This window comes from Camelus bactrianus, chromosome 9 (genome assembly GCF_048773025.1).
Source record: "Camelus bactrianus isolate YW-2024 breed Bactrian camel chromosome 9, ASM4877302v1, whole genome shotgun sequence".
NCBI classification, from domain to species: domain Eukaryota; kingdom Metazoa; phylum Chordata; class Mammalia; order Artiodactyla; family Camelidae; genus Camelus; species Camelus bactrianus.
The window spans coordinates 1,139,434-1,156,348 of record NC_133547.1 but is presented as its reverse complement, the minus strand read 5'-3'; the positions used below and the strand labels follow the sequence as shown (position 1 = coordinate 1,156,348).

The 16,915-nt window shown below is 48.2% G+C and overlaps 2 protein-coding genes across 10 annotated transcripts in view; one reads left to right on the top strand and one right to left on the bottom strand.

Moving 5' to 3' along the window:
- Positions 1–1,450: 1,450 nt before the first annotated feature.
- Positions 1,451–9,674, top strand: LOC105074415 (uncharacterized). Of its 6 annotated transcripts, none has more exons than XM_074370952.1 (6): positions 1,451–1,652; positions 2,084–2,308; positions 3,388–3,449; positions 4,407–4,533; positions 5,015–5,113; positions 7,654–9,674. In XM_074370952.1, exons 3-6 carry the CDS (start codon positions 3,444–3,446, stop codon positions 8,793–8,795), a joined length of 1,374 nt encoding a protein of 457 aa, XP_074227053.1. In that variant the 5' UTR covers positions 1,451–1,652; positions 2,084–2,308; positions 3,388–3,443; the 3' UTR covers positions 8,796–9,674. The 6 variants fall into 6 exon arrangements, with proteins under 6 accessions (XP_074227053.1, XP_074227052.1, XP_074227051.1 ...); XM_074370951.1 differs by having other exon boundaries at positions 1,451–1,857; XM_074370950.1 differs by lacking the exon at positions 2,084–2,308 and having other exon boundaries at positions 1,451–1,857.
- The window catches only part of LOC105074517 (zinc finger protein 599-like), a 29,107-nt gene continuing 14,506 nt past the window's right edge, over positions 2,315–16,915 (bottom strand). Inside the window, exons 5-6 of one of the 4 annotated variants that reach the window (XM_074370940.1) lie at positions 12,188–16,253; positions 2,315–2,470 (exon numbers count right to left, since the gene is read on the bottom strand). In XM_074370940.1, the coding sequence (XP_074227041.1) occupies positions 15,223–16,253 (1,031 nt within the window). In that variant the 3' untranslated portion in view covers positions 2,315–2,470; positions 12,188–15,222. Of the gene's footprint in view, positions 2,471–7,162; positions 9,881–12,187; positions 16,254–16,915 lie in introns of those variants that run through there. The other 3 variants (XM_045521939.2, XM_074370943.1, XM_074370942.1) reach the window with 3 other exon arrangements.

The window sequence follows — 16,915 nt, the reverse complement described above, 5'->3', positions numbered from 1 at the left end:
TTACAGAAACCAGACCCCAACCAGACAGAGAATGAAGACCCTGTGCATGTTACCCCTGGAAGGGCTGAAGTGTAAAGATTTGACAATATTGACCCTTGTGACCTCACCTGGTTACTTCATCGTCTACCAGTTTGAAAAGCACAAGCTGATCATGTTCCCCACAATTTTCTCCCTCATTTTGTCTTTGAAAACCCATCCCTAAAAGCCACCCAGGAGTTCAGGTCTTTTGAACATTAGCTGCCTTTCTCCTTGCTTGGCATCTTGCAACAAACACTGTACTCCCTTCACCACAATTTGGTGTCAGCAGATTGGCTTTGCTGCATTGCAGGCAAGCACACTCAACTTTGGGTTGGTAATCGTCTCCTGGTCCAACTGGGCTTTTCCATTTGTGCTCACAGGGACTTAGTCCGTCACTAGCCCTTTGTACTCCAGTGGCTTACTTTCATTCTGTATATTAACTTACATTTGGCTCTCTATGTCTCTGCCCACTTTTTCTCACTTATATGTAAGTTTCAATAAACCAGTTCATTCATTAACTGTATTTGTTTGGCCTGATCTGTCATTTGATCACGATAAGAATCTCCTCTCTACTTGAGAGGGTAAACTGTCACTAGGTATCAGGGAGATGGACCACCCTTGGCTGGTCCAGCTTGACATCTCCCCTCCTCCTTTCCAGAATCAGATAGTACTGAACACCTAGTTCCAGAAAGTTCCAGGAAGGAGCGAAAACTTCATTATCTTTTGTCCTTATGAGTCATTCCAAAGTGGTGATGAAGTTCGTCACTGCTTAGCCTACATATGAGACTTAGAAGAGAAAAATCTGGGAAATGAAGATGGACACGAATAAAGGAGTCAGTGGTAAAGGAGACAGTGGAAGAACACATAATAAAGTGTTGTCATCTCTTTTATCAACAGCTGCCTGGTGTCAACAACAGTCCAGCATCCTTCCCACCTGCAGGGAGTTGGGTTTGTAACATGGAAATGGAAGAGTAGTGGAATACGAAGAAGGGATGAAGAGGAGAACGCTAGGGGGAGAGAAGTGTTGGGTTTGAGGCTTTTTGTCCTGTTTGAACATCAATGCTGGGCCCTTAAGTAGAGAAGGGCACAGATGAGTTTGGGGTAATGGAGGGAGGTGAACACTTGGGATCCTTGGCTATCTCATCACCTGTATCCAGAGCTCAGAGTCTTTGCTTCACCACCGTTTTTGATATTGGGCGCTCCACTGGAAAGGAACTTTGGTAATGTGTAACTGGCTCATTCCAAGGTTTTATTGTGACCCTCAAGATCCTCTTTGATTCCTTCAAGAGATAGAAAAACTGCAGCACCGGCTGCTCAGGAACAGTGAAATACAGGCCCATCTATAATAAGGACAGTCTCCAGATGTCAGACTGGCAAAGTTCTTGACCCGGATTTCCCTTCCACCGCCATCTCTGCAGCGGTATCCACTTCTCAACGTTTGGCGGTTTGGGAACTACATTACCCAGAAGGCGCTGCCCTACGCCGCGGAGGCTCTCGGCCAATAAAACAGACGTTTCGGACGTGCAGAACCCGCTGGGCGGGACTTCCGGCGTCGGCTTAGCGGCGGTCATTTCGGGGATTCTGCTGTCGGTCAGCCTGATCAGAGGCTCCGGAAAGGTTGCTGTCGAGCTGAGGTGACCAGAGTGGGAAGGCGCTAGAGGAGACGGACGTTGTCTTCCTTGCTCTGAGGCGGGTCTGACGTTCCTCAGCGGCGCCGGGGGGTCTCGCGATTCTGGGTCGGGGACTGGGATTGCTGGGGCCCGACCGGGACCTCCTCTCCCGGTGCCGCTCCTCCCACGGGCTCCGATGGCGGCGGCCGCGCTGAGGGACCCGCCTCAGGTAAACGCGCGTCCTCCGGGCCCGCACCGCCCTCTCCCGCCGGACACTAGAGACCCCACTGATCGTCCCCTGCTCAGGCCCCTGGGTCCAGCTCTGTAGGGAGCTCTGGGTGGGGTCCCCATTTCTGCCAGCCAGTATGATGGGGTGTGAGAGAGGGTTACAGGCAGAGGTTCCGGCACAGTCACAGCCTTGGAACAGTCACTGAACTCTGGGCCTTGACCTTCAGGTTTGTCTCGAGTCTGCACGAACAGTCGAGAGGACGACTCACGCGAAAATGCAGGCCGAGCAGCTGGCCCTTCATTCTGAGTCCGCTGGTGGCCCCACTCGGTTGTGGATATGAGAGACTCAGTCTATGTGTCGAGTTTTCCAAAGGCTTCTCAGGGAAAAACAGACGGTGATGGGGGTGGAGACACGGAGACCTGTGAGGAAGTCAATACAATAGAGAGTTCTGGTGGGTACTGGACCATTGCTGGGGAGCAAGAGGGAAGGGATGATCAGATCTCTGATTGGTTTTAAAAACTGAACAGACAGGACTTCTGGTGCACCAGATGAGGCTGTGAAAAAGTGGAAGGACAATCCTGTTTTTTGGTTGGCACTGTTGTTTCTTGAATATCTGAAAGAATGGAGATGGGGAATTCAGTGCAGGGAGCAGGTTTCAGGGAAAAGATTAGGAGTTGGGTTTTTGGACATGGTAACCCTGAGCTGTCCCAGAGTGGAGATGTCACATGGGTGGCTTGCTCACTCATCTATGGGGTTCTGGGGAGGGAGCTGGACTGGAGATATCTAAGGGATGGTGGGTGGTGGCCTGGACCAGGGCAAGGCCTGGGGTTCATATTTAGGAGGGAGAATCTTAAAGTTTTTATTTCACATGAGCCTGGAGGGTAGGACTGCCTCCAGACGGATGAATTCCTGTGCTCTGAAGTTGTTCTGGCTGGTGTGTACAGGAGTGGAGTGTTATGGGTTATAAGGACCCGGGACTGGGATGGAGACTGAGATGGTCAGTGATGCAGATTTGGCACTCCAGGTTCAGCAGACTCTTGTTTCCACTCCTTGTGAGGAAAAAGAATAGTCAGCCAAGCTAGTCGAGCATCCCCTTCAGTGCCTAAATTCTCCCAGCTTTTGGGGCAGGAGGGAAGAGTAACTGCTCCAATGGAAAGGCCCCATTCCAGAGTGTAGCAGCCAGGTTGCCAACAGGACTAATGTCTATTCAGTTTTCTCAGATCCAAGCCCCCAATTTATTAAATTTTAAGTTTATGAAATAAGTACTCATTTAATCCTAACTGGTAAAAATACATATAATGTGTGTATACATACATTTGTATATATTTACATATATACATATACATACATAAGCAGTTCAAATAACATGGATTTAACAAATTAAGAGGTATAAGCACTTAATGGTTGAAGTCTTAATATGCTGCTCATCCATTTGATTAGATCAAACAGTTTCAATCTCGTGTTTTCTTAGTTAAAGAGCATGTTAAAAAAACTACATTTTTAATACCTATCCGTTCGTTTGCATGGCAGTGTCGAGAAAAGCATCACTTATGAGGACAATAAAAGTCAACACTAGTACCTGAAGCATGGAGGTGAGTTTGATGCAAACAGTAGCCCCATTGAGTGGACAGCATTATAATCCCCATTTGACAGATTGCAATACTGAGGCCCAGGGAAGTGGAGTATCTACCCAAGGTCACACAGCTAGTAAGAGGCATCACTGAGGACGGATGACGGTGTGAGGGGCCTTGGGTGAGCCTTTGGGGCCCAACATGGTTGCCAGGGACTAGCACGAGATCAGATGGGGTACTCCAGGACAGCTGTAGCCCTGATGTGAGAGACAAGTGGACCTGGACTTCGAATAAGCATCAGAGGGAGCGGAGACTGGGGAGAGGACACAGAAGTGGACGAAGCTGAGGTGTCTGAGATCTGTGCGTGGTTCCAGGTGGCTGAGGGTGAAGCAGGGATAAGGGCCAAGTAGGGAGACCTTCAGAGCAGGCCTGGGAGCTGCCTTTGGCGGTCAGGGCCTTTGCGGCACTCAGACAGGGTGGGGTTCTGATTCATTTGCTGAGCACTCTCAGGATGCCCTGTGCACACTGGCCGGTGGCGAGGCCAATACCTGCTGTGAGGCGTGGTGGTGACAATGAGGGGTCGGAGGTGTGGTGTAAAGAATGATGTACATGCTGGGGGAGCGTGTAAACCTATGGCCTCAGGCCGTTGTACTGGGGGCTGTAGGGAGAATGGTGATCAATTCTCGTTGTGTTTGGGAAGGATAGTCTGGAGGATCCCGGGTGAATTGTCTGGCAGGAGAAGGGTGAGGCTCTGCAGGCCAGGCCCAGAGCTGAGATGGCACCTGCCCACCCACTGCCTGTTGTTGCTGAGGGCAGTACACAGCGATGGGTGGGACAGCCGAGGGTGGGCATCAACGACACCAGGGCTGGGTATCCTTCTGAGGTGGGGAGCTTGGGAGGAGGGTGGGCGTCGGGGGATACGCTTGGAGTCCTAGGAAAGGAGGCTGCATATAACCTTGACCATCCCCATCTTGGCAGGGCCGAGTGACGTTTGAGGACGTGGCCGTCTACTTCTCCTGGGACGAGTGGGGGCTCCTGGATGAGACCCAGAGACTCCTGTACCGCAGTGTGATGCTGGAGAACTTCGCACTGATGGCCTCTCTGGGTAAGGTCCTCGCACCCCACAGGTTTCCCCCTTCCCTTCTCCAAGAGCAGGCCTGTCCACCACAGAGCGGGACTACGGGTCCTGCACCTTCCCCACGTCTGGTAGGAGGCATTATGAGTTGCAGGATGGGCTGGGTGCTCTACCCCTTCTGTCCCCAAGCTGCCCCAGAATTGTGCAGGAAAGGGTTTGGGGATCAGAGGTGTTGCAGTTAGACTGATGCCATCACACCCTATTGGCCCCTCCCTGGCCTGGTGACCCTGTGAGAACCCATGGGGATTCTGGTCCCCAGTTCTGCCCTCTCGCTATGGCTGGCATGGGATCTACCTGGGCTAGGAATTGAGGCACCAACATGGCCACTGCTGGGCTGAGTTTTTCCTTACAAGATCCTTTCCAAGGTTCTTTTTTGTAATATCTAGTTTTCATTCCTGTGGTGTGCTGTGGAGTTGGCGGCTCTGACCTGCCTGTCTTGTCCCTCCCTTAGGATTCACATCTTCTAGGACCTGTGAAATTACTGAGTTGGAGCGGTGGGAAGAGCCCTTTCTGCCTCCCCCTGGAGTCAGGGCTGCAGCCGTGCCAAGAGGTACCTGGAGGGAGGAAGCGGGAAGTGTAAACTCTGGGATGGGTTCCAGTCATACCCGGAGTCGCTCCAGTGGGCTCACGAGCCAGTGTGCTATCCGAGCCCATCTGGGCTTAGAGACTTGTAGGTCTGTGGAGAACAGGCAGTGTGTCCCTGATCTGAGAGGCTGCTGCCAGGCGCTGGTTGGCAGTCACGATTTGATCTCGTTTGACAGAACTTGCTGTACAGGTGCCCAAGCTGGTGTCTCCTGTGGCTGTGACGGGTCCTCTTAAGATGGGAATACATATTGCCTGTTCTGCCCAGCATCAAAGGGAGGTACCTGGTGGGTAAAGAACTGGGGGGACCCTGTATGGGTCCTGGCAGTAGTTGTGGGCAGTGGCTGGGCTGTTTAAATGCCTCATGGACACCTTGGTAATTGCACGTTGGGTTCCTTCAGAGGTAAAGGCAACCAGGGGCTGTGACTAATGGGTAACAGGCACTGAATAAAACGTACTGCCTGGGACAGGGAGGGAATAGCTCGATGGTGAAGCACATGCTTAGCATGCACGAGGGCCTGGTTCAATCCCCAATATGTCCATTAAAAACCAACCAACCAACCTAGTTACCACCCCCAAAAAAACCCCCAAAATGAAACCAAACAAAGCCTATCCTGGCCAGACCCCCACAGCAGGGCAGCCACTGGCGCCGCTGGGTGTCTTCAGTCATCTTGGTTGTGTCAGGCACTGGAGCCTTGGTGGGGGGCTTGAGCTCTGAAGCTATGCTAGCCAGGAGCTAAGTGCCAGTCTTGGAAGGGGAACAGCGGGCACAAGCTCCCCTTCTTCTCGCAGGTCTTGAACCAACGACCATAAACGCTCTCAGTGACCACTCAGCACGTTTCCCCATCTCTTCGAATGAAATCTCTTAAGAATTTCCGGATTTCTAGTTTCATAAAATTATGAGTTTCTCTTTAGAATTCCTTGTGATCTCCCGTGTTCTTGAGCCGCTGGGTCTGGAAAGACCTTGGGTCCTTCCTCGCTGTGGCCCATCTGGCGGGCAGCAGCCTTGCTCACTCAGCTGGGCGGGGTGCACTCAGAGGCTGTGGTGGCTGGTCTCCTTTGGGGATGTCTCCCAGACCTTGGGAGCTGGGGAGCTGGCATGCTGACAGGCAGCGATGCTAGAGCCCAGCAATGTCACAAACATGTTTTCTCTTGTTTTTCACGGAGGTACTGGGGATTGAGCCCAGGACCTCACACATGCTGAGCATGGAGCTGTACCCTGACCCCTTGCCTTCCTTAAATAATTGGCTAGCCTCCTCTGGTTCTTGGGAGGCACTGGAATTAAATGTTCCTGCTAAGATCCTGGCCTGCAAGATCTTGAGCCACTGACCTGCAGGGATGGGGCCCCCAGTGCCCATGGGATCAGCAGACAGAGAGCAGCAGCAGCGAAGAGGAGGCTGTCAGAGCCACCGACCCTCACGGGTGCCTGCCGGACCTCCTCACGGGGCTGCAGCATCTCTGGCTAGGACTGAGGGGGAATACGAGGAGGCCCCCGGTGCCGGTGTGACGAGTAATCCCTGAAGGTCACCCAGCCCTCACGGGTCAGCACACCAGCTCACAGGCAACCCCCTGCGACACCCAGCGCGCCTTGCCCACTTTCTCCTCTCACCCTCATGCCCGGTGAAGCCTTCATGCTGTTTGTAACCAGTTATGACGATCTGTCCCTCATCAGGGAGTGCCGGGTGGGAGAACCTATCCCTGCCTCTCGTTGAGTCAGGGCTGCCAGAAGTGGAGTCTCAGGGTGTTCTAGGAGGACAGGGCCCCCAGTTTAGGGTCTGAAGGCCTTGGCAGTGCCTGAGAGACGCACCACAGAGCAGCACGTGGGGATGCCAACATGCCACCACGCCTTCCCAGATGGTGGAGCCCGACTGGGACAGCCAGTTAGTAAGCCACACAGTAAGGGGCATCTCCTAAGTCCCCCCTCACCTGTGACTAGACCATCCTGTTTGTGAGGCCAAACGTTTTGTGTTCTTCTATGAGATGGCCAGTCAGATGCGACCACAAGAGGAGACAGGAGAAGAGTGGGAATAGAAGTTTATTATACTCACAGGTGTCAGTCACTGCAGGCCGAGGGCCATGGGGGTCACAGGAGGGAGTGCCAAGGGAGCGGACTCAAGCACACAGGGGAGAAACGGAGGAACCCCTGGGCAAGTGCCTTGAATGGGAGTCAGGGTGGGGCACACAAGAAAAGGTGCAAAGGGACTTCAGTGGAGCACTTGAATGGCGCTGGGTCCCAGTCAGGAGGGCAGGAAGGAGAATGTGTGGCAGGGGCCCGCCTTCTCGCACCCAGTGCACCTGGTCGCGGAGTTCACAGCCTGTCTACAGGCTGTCCCTGCTACTCGTGAGTCCCCCAAGTCTGTGAGCTCACCAGCTCCATACTGCACAGCAAGCTCTCCCTCCCCGCCAATAGCCATTACTGGGTGTGTCAGACACATCTGTGAGCACCGCCCCTGCCCGCCGAAGTCTGCATCCTCTGCACACACTTCACCAGCATTTCTCTGCTTTCAGGTTGTGGGCGTGGAGCTAACATGGAGGAGCCACCTTCTGAGCAGAGTGCTGATGGAGAAGGAGTGCTCAGAGCAAAGCTTCCCCAACAGCAGAAGCTGAATTCTGGAGAGAAACCCTTAAGAAGAGAAGAGGATGAGGAGGGTGGGAAGGACTCCCCAGCTGGCGCTGGTCTTCACAAGCATCAGGTGGCTCATGGTGGAGGGGCGCCGCACACAAGCACCAAAAGTGCGGAGGGCCCTCCCCCTGGAAAAAGGCATTACAGGTGCAGCGAATGTGGGAAAGCCTTCGGTCAGAAATACTTACTTGTTCAGCACCAGAGACTACACACTGGAGAAAAGCCTTACGAGTGCAGCGAATGTGGGAAGTTATTTAGCCATAAATCCAACCTTTTTATCCACCAAATAGTTCACACCGGCGAGAGGCCTTACGGGTGCAGTGAATGTGGAAAATCCTTCAGCCGCAACGCGGACCTCATTCAACACCGGAGAGTTCACACTGGAGAGAAGCCTTTTACATGCAGTGAGTGTGGAAAAGCCTTCAGGCACAACTCCACTCTCGTTCAGCATCACAGAATCCACACTGGAGTAAGGCCTTACGAGTGCAACGAATGTGGGAAATTCTTTAGCTTTAACTCCAGCCTCATGAAACATCAGAGAGTTCACACTGGAGAAAGACCTTATAAGTGCAGTGAATGTGGGAAATTCTACAGCCACAAGTCAAGCCTTATTAATCACTGGCGTGTTCACACCGGAGAAAGGCCTTATGAGTGCGGTGAATGTGGGAAATTTTTTAGCCAGAGCTCTAGCCTCATGCAACATCGAAAAGTTCACACTGGAGAAAAGCCTTTTAAGTGCAATGAATGTGGAAGGTTCTTCAGTGAGAATTCTAGCCTCGTTAAACACCAGAGGGTTCACACTGGAGCAAGACCTTACGAGTGCAGGGAATGTGGCAAGTTTTTTCGTCACAGCTCCAGCCTTGTGAAACATCGGAGGATTCACACTGGAGAAATGCCTTATGAGTGCAGTAACTGTGGGAAATCATTTAGCCAGCGTTTCAACCTCATTCAACACCAGAAAGTTCACAGTGCAGAAGTCCTGAATGCAGCCAAGGTGGAGAAGCCTTTAACCAAAGGTCTGCTCTGATTCAGCAACAGAAACCTCACAACCCAAACAGGCCTTACAAATACAGGGGACGTGAAGAAAGGTTTCAGCCAATGGCTTAAGCCCATTTGGCACCAGAAAGTTTGGACTGGAGAAAGGCCTTAAGCGTGCACGGTATGTGCTATCTCCTTGTCAACCTAATTTAAACACAGACGCTCTCAGAGTAGCCTTTATGATTGTGCCAACAACTGAGTATCATTCATCCAAACATGGACACTGGGGCGGGATGAGAACTGGTGACATACTCCCTTCCTGAGAGACTAGCCCTCTGCCTGGGAGCTTCCTGTGTCCTTGGCTGTACCAGTCTGGGCTGGGGTTTTCATCTCTGAGTTTGGAGTGGGGGCAGAAGGAGTGGTCTTGGTTCAGATGTGACTGGCTCTTGCTGTACTTCCATACTACTAGATTTTCTTAACATTTATTTAATGTTTCTTCACTTGCTGTATATCCTTAGGGTCATTTCCAGGGGCTTTAAATGGTGTTTTTTTAAAAAAAATAGTTTTCACCAGTTTCACTGGGAAGCGGACCTGCAAAACTCACACTGTCATGCTGGAAGTTGATCCAAGTATTTAAATTTTAAAGAACTTGCCAACTTGTGTTCTAAATAGTTATGCCAAGTCACATTCTTCCTGGAGTGTACTAGATTTCCAGGTTCCTCACATCCTTGTTGACCTTTGTATGTAAGACACTGGCCATTCATTTCAGCCATTCTAGTAGCTGTGAAGTAGTATTTCATTGTGGTTTTAATTTGCATTTCCTGAATGACTTCTCCCTGTGTATTTGCCATCCATATATCTTCTTTAGTGAATTAACTGCTCAAAGTTTTTTGCCTATTATTAAAAGAACTGTCTTGCAATTTCTTAAGATATTCCGGATGCAAGTTACTCATCTGATGTGCTTTACCAATATTTCCCCACAGTCTGTGGCTTTGGTTTTCACTCCTTCACAGTATCTTTCCTGGAGTAGAAATTCTCAATTTTCATAAAATCCGATTTATCCATTTGTTATTTTATTGATTGTACTTTTGGCATTGTAGTCTTTTTTTTTTTCTTATACTACTTTATCTTTGCCTGGAAGAAAAGCCTTATCTCAGTATGCTATTGGAGTCTTAAGAGTCATCCAATCTTGTGAAATCTTACAGATTTACATACAGATAAAACCCAATCTATGTAGACATGTTTAGACATGAACATAACCCCTATCTCTTCTGAGATAGCCTAAAAAGCAGCCTAAGAATATTTACTGTCCATTTGTTGGCTTATGAATACATTTCATAAAACAAGAATCAGAACTCCTTAGGTAGAAGGCTATTTTCAGGTTGGGGCTGGCAGACTATAACATGAGCCTAAGAAATATTCTTGCATTAGAAAGTAAAGAAATACTCAAAGAATAATGTTGATGTATTAGCTTTCTGTTGCTGTCCTAACATTGCCACAAACCTATGGCTTAAACAACACACATTTATTACATTATCGTTCTGTAGGTCACATGTCTTGAGACCTCGGCTCACCGGGCTAACCTCGAGGTGTTCGCAAGATTGTGATTTTTTTTTCTGGAGTGTTTAAAGGAAATCCTGTTTCCTGCTCATTTGAGTTGTTGGGCAATTTTAGTTCCTTGTTGTAGGACTGGTAGTCCTATTTTCTTGGTGGCTGTCAGCTACCAAGTCATACTTGGAACATGTAAGAATTTTACAAACTACTTAAAGATGAAATAGTACAACTTATATACAAATTCTTCTAAAACAAGATTCAGACACTTCCCAGCTAGTTAAGTGAACCCAGCACTAACACAATACCAAAGTGGATGATGGTATTAAAATATTACAGACCAATACCCACATGAACATAGATACAACAAAATCTTAACAAAGTTTTAGCAAACTGAATCCAGCCATACATGTATAAACACATGAATCATAAATCTAGTGCTGTTTATCAGGAATGCAAGGATGACTTAACAATTGAATCTATAATGTAATTTATATTAATAGACTAAAATAAGCAATCATCTCAACGATACAGTGGAAGCATTTCACAGAATTCAAAACCAGAGAACGATAAAAATTCTCAGCAAAGAAGGATTAGATGGGGATTTCTTCAACCTGACATAGGGCATCTATGAAAAAACCAATAACTAACATATTTGACGGTGAAACCTAATGCTTTTGCCCTGATAATTGTGGAAAAAAAGCAAATATGTCTATGTTCATCACTTCTACTGAACATTGTACTAGAGGTCTGTGTTAGTAACATAAGGGGGATAGAAAGGTTTAAAGATTGTAAAGGTAGAACCAAAACTGTCTATTCATTTAAGACATGATTATGTTGAAAATTCCAAGTTACTCAGTAAAAAGCTACTAGATCTAATAATTGGGAACGATTTGAGTTTAGCAAGGCCCAGGATTACAAGGTTAATATACAAAAATTATTTGTTTCTACATACTAGCAAGGAATGTTTGGAAAATGAAAAAAAATCCTTTATAATAGCATCAAAATATGAAGTATTTAGACATAAATGGAATAAAAATGCTCAAAAACTATAAGAAATTATCACATACCACTGAGAGATACTAAAGACCGAAATATTTTCACTGGTGAATTCTGAAAACATTTAAGGAATAAGTAATTCTACAATAACATGTTCTTTCAGAAAATAAGACGAGGATCAGGGCCATCATAACTGATATAAAATTTAATGAGTACAAAAAATACTAATTACAGAACTATAGTACTAATTAATATAGGTTAAAAAAAATCCTTAACAAAATATATAGCGAATTAAACCCAGATAAAAGTAAAAATATTAAAATATGCATCATTGGATTTTGTCAGAGGGAAATATGGGTGACTGAACACTAGTGAAACAATCAGCCCTCACCCTGCACCCCCCACCCCCCCCAGGTCTGTTCTCTCTGCAGCCAGAGCGAGCCTATTAAGACCGGAGTCAGGGCATCTCCCTCCTCAGCTCTAAACTTTCTATGGCTACCACTACCCTCAGAAGGCCCAGCTCCTCATATGCCGTTTCATGGATGATTCCTGCCCACCTGCTCTCCAATCGCAACAGACACAGCCTAAGACCTGCGTCCTCCAGAGCATTCCCCTTTCAGTGCCACATCAGAGCATATGCACATGCTAGTTCTTGTTCCCAGAAGACCTTCCTTACCACATCCTACTGGGTTCCGTAAATTGGAAGCGCTCCACACAATTCCTAGTCTCGATTAAGGACCATAGGCCAAGAATGACTCACCTCTGGGTACCCCAAACTCTAGGGCAGAGCGAGGAGAACGCGAAACGTCCTAGGACGACTGCATCCTCTATACCCTGGCCCTGAGGCTTTAACAGGACGAGGGTCCCTGTGGCCGGCGACCACCCACTCACCTGCATCCGGCCCAGCGAATCTGTCGCCATCGGACCCCGTGAACTGGGTGAGGACGCGGGTGGGGCCTTCAAGCTTCGCGGACTCCCTCTCCGTTCGGCCGTGTCCTGGGCTGACCCGCACACAAGGCCCAAGGCGCCGCCTCTGGGCACCTGGATGAGGGAGGGCTGGTGCGGAGCCGGCAGGGCGCACAGCCAGGCGGCGTCACAACTCGGACAAAGGCGCAGAGAGAAGTCCTGTTCTCCTCCCCTTCCTTCCTCGGCCCCTAAAAGCCTCCTGGGAAGCAGCCCCGTCGCAGGACTCAAGTCTCCGCCCCCATAGCGACCGGACCCGCCGCCGCCTCTGTGACGCCCCGGAAGTCCCGCCCCCACTCCTCGGGCCCCAGGAAAATCCTCTCCTGGGTGGTCATTGGATGAACGTCCGCCGCCAACGCACAAGCACGGCCTTCTGGGTAATGTAGTTTCTCCCCTGCATGCTGCCAGGTAAGGACGGGCCGTTACACTCTGCATATCAAAGGCCAGACGGCACCGCGAGGGACACTGGGAAATAATGCTCTGCGGCTCCAAAGACGGACCACGCCAGATTTCTGCGGCCACGTTGGGCGAAGCCGCAACCTGAGAGATCTCTTACTGGAGACCCCTGCCTGTGTGGCCTTAGGCAAACCTCCTAGGCCTCTTAGACCCTCAGGAAAAATATATAATTTAAAAAACATAATAAAACGACTAAAAATAGATAATAAAAAGATTGTAACCTGTTTGCATTGTCTTTGTGAACTAACATTAAATGGTGCTGATTCAGTGGTTCCCAAACCAGCAGGATCAGCATCACCAGGAACTTGCTAAAATTGCGTATACAAGGGCCCTAACCCATTATCAGTCCATAGCCTGAACCTGCAGCTCCTAAAAGACTAAATCCTGAGGAAGTGTGAAAACTGAAATCACTAATACCCATGGGGATATCCCAGTGGAGAAGCAAAAATGAGAAGACATAATGAAGACAATTTCACCACCACTTCTGCCCATATTCCATTGCCCCAACCTCATTTACATGTAAGGGAAGCTGGGTGTCCATAAAGAAAAAATTGGATAGGAGAGCATCTACCCAGTTTCCAGTGCAATCCAATCAGTTTAGCCACCAGATAACTCCATTTTATTACTCCCTCTACACATTCATCACTGTTTATTACTTTTTGGGTGATGGCCTCAAACCGTATGTCTCCATCATTTTTCCCCCCAATGCCTACATCTTAATGTTACTATTTCTGTTTCTAATCTAAATTAAGACCAGAAGGCGATAAACAAACTAAGTTGCCACTCACTCCCAATGTAATTATGGTTCTGAAATATAGTGGAAGGAACTACTCAAGGATCTGCTGAAGAAAAGGATCTGACAATCTAGATTTCTATCACAGCAAAACTGTCTTTCAAGAAAGAGTATGAAATAAGACTATTTTTGAGCCAAAAATGGGAAATTTAATGGGATATTAACACACATAATATGAACTCCTAAAGTTTCTGTTTAAGGATTTGAAAACTGATCCCTGATGAAAGATCTGCAATGATAGAAACAATGAGGGTACAAGTGGGGAATACACTGGATGGATACAACTGCTCGTGATTTGTATTAAACATGAATACCATTTCCTTGTGGAGTTAGAATGATGGCATTGACACGTGAAGTCTCACCACATATACTGAGATAGGATATACTGGTTAATTTTCTAAGTCCCTTTTATAGCTTGGGAAAAAGAAAAAGTGTAACTCTGTGCTCTACTGCTTTAAACAAGTGCTTGTAAATCTTAAACAATAACAAACAGAATTAAAGTATATGCTTTCCAAACTAGAACATCTGTAAGTAATTAATAGAAAGTTTTTGAAAAGGTGGGGTAGAACAGGTGAGGCAAAGAAATCCAGAAATGACATATTTAAACCCAAATACGCACATCAACTATTACATTAAACAAATATGACATAAATTAAATTAGCAGTCAGTACTTTCTAATGGCTCAAAATTCCCTTCACAAAGGATTTTCAAGAGGTTTTGAATTTCCATTCAAAGCACAATATACCATGACATCTTCAGCCACTCTATCTCCACTAGTGGGGGGAAAAAAAACAAACCAAGGAGCAGAGAAGAATGTCCGGCTTTGGCTGATGAGGAACCAAGACCTTATGCTGAATGTCATCAGAGCCCACGAGCAAGCTTCTTAAGAACTAAAATCTACTGAGATGCCTTCAGGACCTCCAGTATATTGACACCAGAAAAATCCCATCAGCACATCTGCTGGTGAGGAAAGAACAGGATGGTACAAGGGGGTAACATATGAGTAACAGGAGCTAACTCTTAACCATGTCCACGTACCCAACACCATGACAGGCACTTTACAATACTATCCTATAACCTGTACAACCACCTGGTGAGGTGGGTTGGTCAACAGAATTGCTTTACAAATAATGGAAACGAGGGTTCCAATGGTTATTTGATCTCCCAGTTTACAGGGGAGGAAACCAAGAACCCAAAAGGCCCGAGCTGCCCTGAGTTATGGCCAATGGTAAGGAGCACCGCTGAGAAAAGTGCGCGAATTGGTGCAAGTCTCCTCACTGCTCTACGTACCTTCCCACCTAAACTCATCCAATCTGGGCAGGACCATGGCTGCTCCTGGGTCAGAGAAAGAAGGCCATGGAAAATTCTGATGAGACATGTTTTGAGACAGACTGGCCCTCAATTTCTGCAGTGCCCGGGCTCAGCTACAGGTAAAGTTTACACTACAGCAACAGCAAGAACTGTGCGTGTGAGGGACACCAGAGTTTCTCTTGGGCAAGAACTCTCAGATGCCAAGGAAGATTTTTCCTCTGGCCAAATGATCTGCCATAGTAGTTACTTTACTTTTTCTTTCTTTCTTTCTTTTTTTCATGGGGGAGGGTAATTAGGTTTATTTATTTTACTGGAGGTACCAGGGCTTGAACCCATGACCTTGTGCATGCTAAGCATGCACTCTACCACTGAGCTACACCCTCGCCCCCTCACAGTAGTTCCTTTAAAAAGGTGTGTCCCCAGTATGAGTCCTCTGATGTTGCCTGAGGCCTTCCTTCTTGTAAAAGGCCTTACCGCATCTCTTACACTTGTAGGCCTTCACCCCACTGTGAACCTTCTGATGGGTGCTGAGGGTTGAGCTGTAGCTGTAGGTCTTTCCACACTCACTGCACTCATAGGGCTTCTCCCTGGAGTGACACCTCATATGTCGAGTTACAGAAGAGCTGTCACCAAAGGCTTTCCCACATTCTTTGCACTCAAAGGGTTTTTCTCCAGTGTGGGTTCTCTGATGCCGAATAAAATCAGACTGGTGGGCGAAGGCCTTTCCACATTCACTGCACACATAAGGCTTCTCTCCACTGTGACTCCGTTTGTGCTCCGTGAGATGCGATTTGCGGATGAAGGCTTTCCCACACTCAGTGCACCCAAAGGGCTTCTCTCCACTGTGAATCCGCTGGTGCTCCGTGAGGTGTGATTTGCGCCTGAAGGCTTTTCCACACTTGATGCACTCATAGAGTTTCTCCCGAATGTGAATGCTGCGGTGTTCGACGAGGTCTACTTTCTTGAGAAAGGTCTTCCCACACTTTTTGCATGTATAGTGTTTCACTCCAGTGTGAGTCTGCTGATGTCGAAGAAAGAAGCGATTCTTCACAAACCCTTTCCCACATTCCTTGCATGTGTAGGAATTCTTCCCTCTATGAAACAATGGGTCTTCCCTTGATCCACATGATTCACCCTCATGGGGAACATCTCCTGTAGAGACTCGATCCTGTAAATCTTTTGAGCAGAGACTGTCACCCATTCCCAAATCACCACATTCAGGGTTCATCTTTCCAAGGAGGGTTTTCTTCTGGGGAACTGCCCCTGTCCTCAGGTGCCCTCTCAGCTTTTCTGATGGTCCTCCTGGTTTCCTGGCTTTCCCCAAAATGGAAACACCGGAGCCTTCCTGAAACAGCGACCTGCGGGGTAAGCATCCCTCAGAGGAGCCTGACTGAGAAGCAGCAGGATCTGTGGTCTTGGTTCTTCCTCTGTCACCTGAAGGGAATTCAATACACAGAAGAGGCCTATTAGCAGTGCCAACTTGAAAGAAACAAAATCACCAAGCCAACAGGAAAAAGAGGACGGAAACACTGTCACTGATACCTGCTGGGTTTTCACATCTCTGAAACTCGGGGTTTTGGTTTGGTTTTGCTTTTTGCTGGTCTTTGGATTCATAACACCTTTGAAGGGACCACCTTGAGGAGAATTTGGGGCAGGGGCCAGAGGATGGCAGAGTGGAGTCCCTTCCTCACTGCCCAAGGAGAAAGCAATGAGGACACCATGTGTGCTGCATTTGTTCTAAGAAAGGATGTCACAAGGTGCTACAAGAACACCGGGAAGGGAGCATCTAACCCAGCCTAGATGGGAGAGAGAAAGATGTCAGGGCAGGCTTCCCAAGAGGAGTGTCTGGAGGTCTGAGTCCTAAAGAACTAGGAGTAGTTACCAGATATAGAAAGTAAGAGGGCCTCACAGCCAAAGGAGACAGAGAGTACAGAGGTGCAGAGAGAATCCTGGGTGTCCAGGGAACTGCAGGCATGAGAGGATGGTGGAGGTGTGAACAGAGACAGACAGGGTGCTGATTTCCAGTTCCATGTATATCCACTCAAGAACAGTGAAATCGTGGTGGGGGAGGGTACAGCTCAGTGGTAGAGTGTGTA